Below are 10,847 nucleotides of genomic sequence, written 5' to 3'. Positions count from 1 at the left end.
GGATAATCCTGTAAGTCTAACAAAGAAATTCTGGTTTCAATGCCATGTATTTCTGCCTTCACCAAACAAAGATATTCCTGTTGAATTAACATACAATCATTCCCTCCAAGGCCATGTATTCCTAAATTCACCAAACACAGATATTCTTGTTGAATAATCATACAATTCTTACTCCAGTGAGTTGAAAATTTACCAATATTAATAAAGAAAAATGTATGCTGTTATCGTACTTGAAAAAACACTCAAACAGATATAGAATAAAACAAAGCACAACTGAATGTTATGTAAAAACGTATTTATTTTTTTCAACAGTGCTTTCAGTATATTTCAGAAGGTCATGGGCAGTGGGGTGAATTTCTGTAAAAAAGCAAACAAACAGAAAAAAACGTGTTGCCAGTTTCTTTAGGGTGCTTTGAGCACCCCAGCAGAGACATTAAAATTCCAGAGTCCAGAAAAAAAGAAAAGTGTCCAGCAGCTTAGTCATTCACGTTCACACCCTGACTGTCCTGTAAAAGCTTAACTTAACTATTGCACACTAAATAGGGTAGTGCAACAAACAATTGCCTTTGTACCCAGACATTGACATTTTACATGGGCTCACTATGATGAACTACAGAAGTCAAAAGTTATTAGAAATGTTACCATCAATGAACAGTGAACTATCAGGTAAAATGAACGATTATATAGAGGGAAATGGGTTGAACTACTGGGTTTTGTTTTGTTTTTTTACATGACTCTACAATGCACTTGAACATGTTTAAGAACAAGTTAAACTCATGTCTGGCTTCCCCGTTAACAGTCACAGCAAAAGCTTTGTTTTTAGAGACCTTATGCGCTGTGAGCATCGAGAGCCACCGAGTTCAAAAAAGATGCCCTGAATTGCTTCAAAGGTAAACTCATCTGCTTTGGATAATCAATGTTGAGGGCATACAGAAGGCCAAAGAGGTATGCCAAGGCAGTAGAGAGGTCTGGAATGTTATGTAGCACGATGTCCCCTTCCAACACAACAGCATGTTCTCGCACAGACGTATCGGCATCGTCATCTTGCAGGATGGTGAGGATGGCAACTGATGCACCGTTCAACACTGGTTCCAAAATGTCAGTGTCCTGAAGAGAAGAAAAGTAAAATATGAATTATTGAAAGCTAAGAAAAATTAAAGACAAAATACATTTCTAAAGATCTTAACTTTAACCTCTATACCATGATGCTCATTTGACTCATGGAGGTTTTAAAAAGAAAAAGATTATTTTCCTTTAATTAACGGCACAATATCTTTCACCAACCAACCTTGTGATGAGTTTTGTACAAAAATATTTTCTGCTGTTGAACACCCGCTAACAATGCCCAGGTGCTCCTCAGCAGAAAAAAAAGCAGCGAGAGTTATGACAACTGCAATCCTCACCATAAAATTATCTGGACTGCACTGAGGAAGTGTACATTTCCATTTTGGATTAAATCATCTTTTAAAAACATCTCATAGCAACTAGTTTTTCTTGCATTACTTTTTTGTACTTACTAAGCACTTCAGGAAAACCTGTGTTGCATCCTCTCCGAGGAAAATGGGCAGGCCTCTCAGTGCTGCTGTCTTTTGGTGGGACACAATGTCAGATGTCTAAAGAGTATTCAGTGGAAAACAGACATTTAAATTAGTATAGTAACGTGGTGTACCTACACACAATGCAAAATCAGAACTCTTATAGTAATGAAAATAAAATACAGATCAGGCCCAGCAACATGTAAAACTTAAAAAAACAAAACACCATTTTAACAATTTTACTTTCTTTTTACAAATTAAATAAAATACCGCCAAATAAAAACAAAGTAATGACTGATGACATTCATTTCCATTCATGTGTTTTGGCTGAAGCCAACATTTTTTTCTGTTATGACAAAGGTATACTCTCTTCTAAAAATGTCAGGTAAAGGAGCACTTACCTGTTCATCAAGTTTATCCAAGATGTCTTCCATCTCCTCACCAAGAGCTCCCTTCTTAGACCGGTATAGTTTCAGCAGGCCAGGCACAAATTTGTCCAGGGATGCATTGAACGTCCCCAGGAGGTCTTTGCTTGTGATCCGATGAAATTCTTCAGATATCTAAACAAGACAATAACCAAAATATTGCCATTTATTCAGCACAGAAAATTTCTGGGTAGCTGCCTTGTACAGTCTGCACCATGTTATATGCCTGACTGTGTTATCAACCGCAAAACCTACTTCAAAAATCTCTCATGAATACACATTTTGCACAGGAATAGAAACACCCTCCACAAAAAACAGTATCAATATGCAAATATATATTATGTTCACACTGAAATGTGGAATTTTTGTGGATTTTTACTATTGAGTGTGACCTTGAGAGGTGTGATCGTAATGCTCCAGGTGTTTTAAATACACATACAAAGTCTGTGTGAATGCATGGCCAATGTGCACCTTGTCCGTGATGAAGGCGGAAATGTTTCACAAGAGTCTCTTGACTGGAGCTTGTGAATTTGCAAAATCGGCACTGCATGAACTCTGAAACACAAGAGACATAGTCAATTTTGCCAAAAGCACTTTTGCAATGGGATAAAACATCCATATCTAACACACAGAAGGAATCCATAGATGCAGGAGCTGAATACATCAACAAGCCAAAACCAGAGACATCATGAAAAAAATATGTAAGGAATCATATTAACTTACATATGACCACTTGTCTACTATATCAAGTATATGATTGATAACATACATGACATGTAACATAAATGCAAGCTCGAATTCAAACATTTTTTTGTTACTATGATAAAAAAAATGCAATAACTATAGAAAAATTAATATTAACTGTAACACAGTATACATCAACAACACACAATCATTCCTTTAATATTGTCTCCTTCCCCATTATGTAAAAAGCTCTGAAAATGTAGCAATCTTATAATACAGAGCATGAAGTACAACTTTAATTTGCGTGTGACATTAACTTACAGTACATTAGGCAGTCTTACACCAGCTGACAAACTGTCAAGTCAGCTTTAAACATTACTTTAAAGTAACAGTGCTGCACCGGATAAACGGTGACTATTGAAAAAGTGAAAAAACAATATTAGACAATATGCAAATTACTTATATCACTGTCATATAATTGGCGCACATATCCTACACCGACCCATGAAAGAGTCTCCATGACAACGCGTGCTTGGCCCAGTTTGTTGTCAAGGTTAACATAACGTTTTCATGCAAAGATAACATTGAAACTGGTTACAAAACGGGTAATAAGCTAATAAGTTTTACCATGGCAGAAGTGCTGTAAAAAGCCAGTGTGAGATACCGTCATTTAGTGATGTCTGTCTGAATTTCAGAGTGTTTAACATTAAACATTACTTTTTGCGCTGGCCACTACTCTGAGCTAAAACCTTTTTTTTGTTTTTAAATATTAAACTTTATTAAGAAACAGTATACAGAACATGTATACAATCAGAACAAAATTAACATATGCCAGGGGGTGTAATACAAAGAATTACATACATTCAAATAATTTGTAATTACTACAAATGGTAATAGTTTTCATAGCCTTTTTGTTAAGTGATCCACTAATCAATTTTATGTAACATAAAACATCATTATAGTAATGTTTAAAATTAGGTTTTTTGTTACTGTATTTGCATTTGTGAAAATAAAATTTAGCTAAGATAACTAATAAGTTTATTATAAAGTAAACATCTTCTTTTTTTTGCCTTCGAAAGAAACAAAATACAACATTTTCCCATTTCACAGTAAAGTCATTATAGAGATGTCCAGCAATGAATCTACTGAAGTCTTTCTCTGAGCTAAAACCTTCAGAGGCTGCTTGTAGCCCGATTACGACACAGCGGCGCGACGAAGGCTGCCCAAATTCATAGTGGACTCCTCTAAATGCGTCCGAGAAATACGTCCTCCTTATAATAAGCATCTCTTAAAATGTTTGCAATATTGAAACATTTCAATATAATGTAGAAAAAAAACGAGAGAAAAAAGTTACGGCTCGGACTCCCCGATCCTTATTGCGCATGTGCAAATTCTATATGTGGAATTAGTTTTAATATTACTCTTTCTGGGTCACAAAATAAACTTTTAAGATATTTTCAGGCGTTAATGTAGCTGTGTAAATTGCTAATATCTGTTCAGTTTATTAAGACAACATATACTTGCAAAAGTGCTCCGACGCTTTCGGAGACGTCTGTTACCCACCAGCTCGATAGCTAGCCAAGGGGGGGGGGGGGTCAATTAAGTCACTTAGATAACTTAAAAATGCTATAGTTGGCCTTTTTCAGTGTTTTACTAGTTCCATCCTCCCGGGTCCTCAGGAGGATGCAGCCTAGGCGCTTGTAGAAAATCTTAATAACACATGTAGTTAGCTTACCTGCTAGGGTAAATGGTCGGCAGCTCCAGCACCTGTCCAAAACTGCAGAAGTGAAAATCCTCAATGGTCGAAAAATTGCATTTTACATCCAAATCTAGCCACGATGGTTCAAATTTTCTTAGGAGGTTTTTAGTCTAGAACACATGGTAAACCACTATCACACAGCTCAGGTCTGCTCAGGCTCAGTTGAAAGTCCGTTTGGTTTAGTTCAAACTTGTTCAGACCACATGTGCCAGTCATCTACGGGGTTTCCCACTGGTTCCCAACTTGACTCAGAAACTCTGCTCAAAAGTTGATAATCTTTGTTATGCTGTCTAGAAAATCTTAGTTAGGACAACAATGAAAGAAATTTGTTGGGTAGACAAGCTTTTTTAGGTTGTAAAGGAAAGTTTTATTTCTAAGTCAGTTTAATTTAAAAACTTTAGTGAAATCAACAATTGCTAGTTATCGTTTTTACAGTGTAGTAGATGGATCTATTGTATAAATCTGAAAATCCTCAGTGACTTCAACCTCTTTGAGATTTTTATTAAAGTCCAATATATAAAGTTTACACCCCCAACAAACAAGGCATGTTATATCATTCTCATTACATATAAACTACTGTTAGTATTAAAACCAACTTAAGATGATCAGTAACCATTAAAACACTCTAAGCCAGACAGCTGTTAACATGGCTGTGTACTCACTGCCTTTAAAACACTGCAAATCAATAATCTAATCAAGGGCAATCATGGCTCCATTAGGATTTAATCAGGCTCTGTAATTACATGTGAACAAGGTAATTACACTTTGATAACATGTAACCACCTCAGTGGGCTGTGCCTTGCATTCAGAGCATGTCTCCCTCCTGCTTGGTTAACTGCGATGCCTCTGCTCTTGGCTGTTTTACTGAAGAATGCTCAGCACACTGCAGCTCCCTCTAGAAATTACAAAAGCAGGCTCGAGTCTGCTAACATTGAATATACAAGTGCCTGTTTAAGTTGCTAAGACTGAGCAATGTTAATGCTTTCTAAAGTAGTTAGTCTTGAGCACACATGTCACATTGCTTGCTTGAAGAAGTTCTTTTTCAAAACTGTTCACATTCACTACATACACACACCAGATGACAGTCATTAAAAAAGTCAGACAGGTCCTTCCACTGAATAAGAACTTATTTTAGGTTGATAAAGGTAATTTAGTCTTCCAGTTAACAGAGTGTTAGAGCATTTTAAATCTGTTGCTGACATTCCCAGATGACTGGATTACATGTGAATCTACTCACTTAAAAACAAAGTAACTGAGAAAAAATGAAGCAAAGACTGAGACCCCCTGAGTTAAGACAGAGCAACATTTTAGTGGCTTTCATGGAAGTGTTTTCTAAGACCGAGACTTGAACCGCAACAATAGTGTGCCTTTCAGATCTGAGCTGATTGAACCTGTTTGAAATGTTAAATGAGACCTGAGGCCAGATATGAAGTGGCTGCATTTTTACCCGACTTCAACATGCTGACTCAGTTTATCAAGCTGAACTAACAGATCTTCTATTGCTCACTGTGTCAATGGCATTTACTTGATTGATAATTCTTAACATCCATCCCATTTTAGTTTTTTTACCATTGGACTCAAAGTAAAAATATCATATTGACAGTAGATAACAGAAAAAGTTTTTTAAAAAAGTGCTTCCTGTATGTGTTCAGACAAGTCTTCCTGTCTGACCACCAGTGTTGGTCAAGTTACTTGAAAAAGTAATCAGTAACTAAGTACTGATTACTTCCCCCAAAAAGTAATCCCGTTACTTTACTGATTACTTATTTTCAAAAGTAATTAATTACTTAGTTACTTAGTTACTTTTTAAAAACACGATTTACAACCTGAAGAGGTGATAAAGCGATATATCTTTCAGCCCAATTCTACTTTTTCTACATAATCCATCATACAAAATGTAATCAAATGGAAAAGTCTCTTTTTAAAACTTGTTTTATTAGTTTTAATCTTTTAACTTTATGCATCAAGCAAAAATTTAATTATATGCAACATTCTCTGAGTTGAATAAATTAGTTTAACATTTAAACCTATTGTCTGCACATTCCAGCACATAAAATATTTTGTTTGTTTACACTCACTCTTTCAAATAGATGCAAGTAAAACACAGCAGAACATAAATAAAGTCAAAGACTAAGCGGTCCTGTTGCTCTATTTTCACCTGTAAAGCAGGACTGCAGTAGGCGGAGGTTTACCCTGGTGCAGGTGTGCAGCGGTCAGTGGAAGGATACGGCAGTGTCTCTGTGAGTTTCCCATTACGTCGTTGCGCTCTCGGTGCTTGCTTGGAAGTTTAGGGCTTTTTTTTGCTGTAAAAAGAAGTTTTCTTCCCACGCACAACGGACGCTAATGTTTTTGTCACTTTTTATGGAATCAAACTCAAAGTAAGGTCAGTACTTCCACGCTGCACGCTCATACTCTCTCCCACAGTCGATATGTGATCCATTGTTGATCTGCACACAGCTGTTGTCACGAACGGCGCACTCGCTTACGTCACTGTCGTGAGACATTCTCGCAAAAAATCACGGTTTTAGTAACGCAGTAACGCAGCGTTCCTACGGGAAAGTAACGGTAATCTAATTACCGTTTTTGCAATAGTAATCCCTTACTTTACTCGTTACTCGAAAAAAGTAATCAGATTACAGGCAACGCGTTACAAGTAACGCGTTACTGCCCATCTCTGCTGACCACACTTTAACTCCCAGTAACCTAAGTACAAAGGATTACCTTTGCTGAATATTTTTAGGAATATGATACAAAACACGTGGAATAATAACACTTATGTTATGTTTTACTTGGGCAAAACTGCAGTTGGGGTAAGTCATCAATGACTTACTCTAACACTGCAATTGAAAGATGCAACTTATGAACTTATTTTTATTAAATTGTCCTCCAAAGTTTTCACAAACTGACACACCTCAAAAACTATTCACATTTTTTTTTTACCAGAGATCCCTTTTCACCTTCCTCTACAACAGAAAAATATGGTATGGTTTGGGTCAATACCAGTGATGATTTTGGCCTCTTCTGTCCCCTGATTGTAAATTCTTAGGAGAACATTTTTTTTTTTAAAAACCCACAAATGTTATAATCTGATAACACGCAGTTTGATTTAGGAGTACTTAGATCTCATAAGGTTATTGTTTCAAATTTATTTAAGATAAATGGAAATCTATTAATACAATTTGACAAGTTTGACACATGCATGTTCGCACAGATCAATATGACCAGAAAAACACTATCAAATACTGTATATGAAGCAGCTTAATGCATCCCCTGCATGGCAAGGAATCTTTTTTCTATTGCTACATTAAGCTACAAAATTCTCACCTGATGTTACAAACTCCATAAGCTACAAATGTGTACCCCCTGTTTGTGGGGTTCATTAAGTGTACCTCAGAAGGTGCAAGACCAGTGGCAAGCCTTTGTACCTCAACAGGTAGAAAAGTATTAAAGTGTAAAACAGAAACAAACCCCGTGTAATGCGCTCACAAGCAAATCACAAAAATGCCCTGATTTCACATAAGTCCATGAGAAGCAGCAGAAAAATGGCACAGCAATCTTCCTGCTATCTGTGTCTCATCTGTAGTCCCAACTGAGGCACCTCTGAGCAGAGCTGGATCTATACTTCAGCTACAAATGCTTCAGGCTCAGCACTAATGTCGCTCTTTTACACATTTTAAAATGGAAGAGATTAAATAAATCACCTCCCCACTATCCACCTCACCTAAATATGACTCCCCGGTAACTTCAGAGCTCGAGGCATTGGGGAGGGCGACATTAAAAAAAAAAACAAGAAGTGAAACGATGGTACTGTAACTCAAATTAAGGCACAAATCTGTGAATGACAAATGACAGCAGAGGATAACGTGAACACTATTGAGTACAAGTAAAGTGGAATGGCTAAACAGACTGATGGAGAAGGGCTACACACACACACACACACACACACACACACACACACACACACACACACACACACACACACACACAAACAGAGTAGGAAAACCAAATGGATTGCATTTACATACATATACTGTATGTGAAAGCAGAAGTCATGCACAAAAGTTGAGAAAAGGAAAAAAAAGTAAACACACACACACGTGTGCACACACAGATACAGAAAAGTCCCACTGAAATGCCTATTATAAATCAACTCAAAGCAGCAGCCCTTATGCTTCAAAGTCATCTCTGAATCGCTTATCCACTCATTGAGCCGCACTATAGGAATACCAATTTATAGTCTTCTATCATATCACTGAAAGAGACAAGGGGGCAGAGTGAGATGAGGGGCGAGAGAGGCAGGCAGACAGAGAGTGAGAGGCAGGGAGAGTGAGAGTGAGAATTTCAAATACCTGTTTATACATTTGAATTGCACAGAAACATAAAAAAAATTACTGATGTTCACTCCTGGCATATATGAATATATGAATACACTCTCTCTCTCTGTCTCTCTCTCACACACACACACACACACACACACACACACACACACACACACACACACACACACACACACACAGTAGTCCCAGAGCTGCAAGATAAGAGAGGAGAGTGTTCTGGGGAAAAAGCTTCCTCATTGGTGTGCAAGGCTGCACATGTTCCAACCCTCCTTTCTATCCCCTCTGTGTGTGTGTGTGTGTGTGTGTGTGTGTGTGTGTGTGTGTGTGTGTGTGTGTGTGTGTGTGTGTGTATTTGCGTGTGTGTGTGTGTTCATGTCCGCGTGCTAGCATTCCCTCTCTTTCCTTCACAGCTACTAAAAAGACACAGAGGACCTATTGTGCCCAAGGAAGGAAAATCACTCCATTTTCAGAAAAGGAGAGGAATGAACAGCACTCCCTCTCTCTCCCTCTCTCTCCCTCTCTCTTGCTTCTCCCCTCCCATTCACGCGGCAGCTGAAATGGTGAAGCTTGTTAAAAAGGAAGCCCGCATGACAGCATTCACAGCTTTGCTTACCGCAGCATTCCCCTACCCTCTCGCACGCCGTGCGCCTTTGCACCAGAAACCGTGGATGAAAGCAACTCGATACGCTGTCTCAAAAAAGAAAAGTTAAGGGGCCATGAGCGAGAGAGGGAGGAAGAAGAAAGACAGGGGAACGGGTAGAGAAAATGTGAGGATTTGGAGTAAATGAGGTGTTTCAGTGGGAATAGCAGAACAACATTAAAAAGAGAGAGCTTTGTTTTATTATTATTACCTGTTCAGGGTTGCAGTGTGCTTGCTCAGGAACTGGCTGCAAACCATATTATTTCAAAACACTGCCTACTGAGAGAAAGTCAGGCTCCTGCCTGCTAATATTAGTTTACAAAACTAATACGGAAACTTTGCATTCCAATGGTCCAGTGATGTAAGTAGCTCAACTCTCATTGGACAAATAGATAATTATGGCCAGTTGATGTAATTCTCGTGTGTGAGTGTGTGAATGTTGGGTAAAAAGCACTTGTGTGAATGAGGCTTGAAATAAGAAAGTGCTTTGAGCGCTCAAATAAAGTAGAAAAGCACTATTTATGTACCAGTTCATTTACTTTTGCTGGGATAAATGTTGAACTATGATGATCTTGTTCTTTAGCCCAGGTATATTAACTCATATAGTAAATGACCATTTTTGGTTTTGGTTTTGGTATCATTATTTTGAAAGTTCAGTCACTGGTAACAAGCCAACCCAGGACTTGTCATTTTCCCAACTGGCAGGTTTATTGACCAGATTGCTGTTGTGGTAGTCCTAGATTTTATGCAGCTGTTTCTCCAATCAGTCTCTTTTTCTGCATCTGGATGAACTCAAACTCCACCAGCTTATGTTGATGGTGAACATCACGGTTATGCTCTGGAGGTTCAGGAGAGGACCAGGAGGGCCGAACCTGCAGGTCTGTGTGCGTCTGAGCAGAGCACTAATGTTCTGACAAAACTACTGTTGAAAGCTGCAGCCAGCTGATATTTGATTCATGGTCACATGTTTGAGTCCATTTGTGTAGCTACAAAGAGAATTGTTGTAAGAATTCATCCTATGCACAGGTTATAAAGACGCCTTACATCATTCAAAAGTCAACAGCACAGACCTGTGGAACTGGTGCCATACGAGGGCCAACAACTGATTGGTGAACAAAAAAGAAAGTGACATAGGTTCACCATAAAAATGAAGACATCAAGCATACAAGATTAGCAAAAAAAGAAAGTCCATAGTTCTGTCATTGAACGACTGGGAGATGTGGTAAAAAGATCTGAAAATCTGCTTTCCATTTGAAAGGTGTTTTTTTCTAAACTATAGTTTCTCATATGATTCAGTGCAACCAGATCATCTTGTAGCAAACCACAAAAGTTCAAAGCAGCACATGTAGCCGTACATATGCAATATGCACGGCTCGCCCAATGCCTTTAAGCTTAAGCAGACCTATTTTAGAGCAAGGATTTCTAACTGAATTAAAACAGACAAAAAAAAAGAACACTGGAAAATAC

At 38.0% G+C, this 10,847-nt stretch overlaps 1 protein-coding gene across 2 annotated transcripts; it reads right to left on the bottom strand.

Moving 5' to 3' along the window:
- Window positions 1–278: 278 nt before the first annotated feature.
- LOC113032500 (uncharacterized) lies at window positions 279–2,751 on the bottom strand. 2 transcript variants are annotated; one of them, XM_026185452.1, is made up of 4 exons: window positions 2,400–2,751; window positions 1,937–2,095; window positions 1,518–1,613; window positions 279–1,107 (listed from the first exon to the last, which is right to left on the bottom strand). In XM_026185452.1, exons 1-4 carry the CDS (start codon window positions 2,622–2,624, stop codon window positions 829–831), a joined length of 759 nt encoding a protein of 252 aa, XP_026041237.1. In that variant the 5' UTR covers window positions 2,625–2,751; the 3' UTR covers window positions 279–828. The 2 variants fall into 2 exon arrangements, with proteins under 2 accessions (XP_026041237.1, XP_026041246.1); XM_026185461.1 differs by having other exon boundaries at window positions 2,432–2,746.
- Window positions 2,752–10,847: the final 8,096 nt, after the last annotated feature.

This window comes from Astatotilapia calliptera, chromosome 2 (assembly GCF_900246225.1).
Source record: "Astatotilapia calliptera chromosome 2, fAstCal1.2, whole genome shotgun sequence".
Taxonomy (NCBI): Eukaryota; Metazoa; Chordata; class Actinopteri; order Cichliformes; family Cichlidae; genus Astatotilapia; species Astatotilapia calliptera.
The sequence above is the reverse complement of the archived record's forward strand: the minus strand, read 5'-3'. Positions and strand labels throughout refer to the sequence as shown.

Excerpts from the sequence above, each read along its gene's own strand:
- LOC113032500 (XM_026185452.1), bottom strand. The coding sequence starts at position 2,624 with ATGTATTCAGCTCCTGCATCTATGGATTCCTTCTGTGTGTTAGATATG. Across the intron at positions 2,096-2,399 it reads CATGCATTCACACAGACTTT|ATATCTGAAGAATTTCATCG; the intron begins GTATGTGTATTT and ends TGTCTTGTTTAG. Across the intron at positions 1,108-1,517 it reads AGGTTTTCCTGAAGTGCTTA|GACACTGACATTTTGGAACC; the intron begins GTAAGTACAAAA and ends TCTTCTCTTCAG.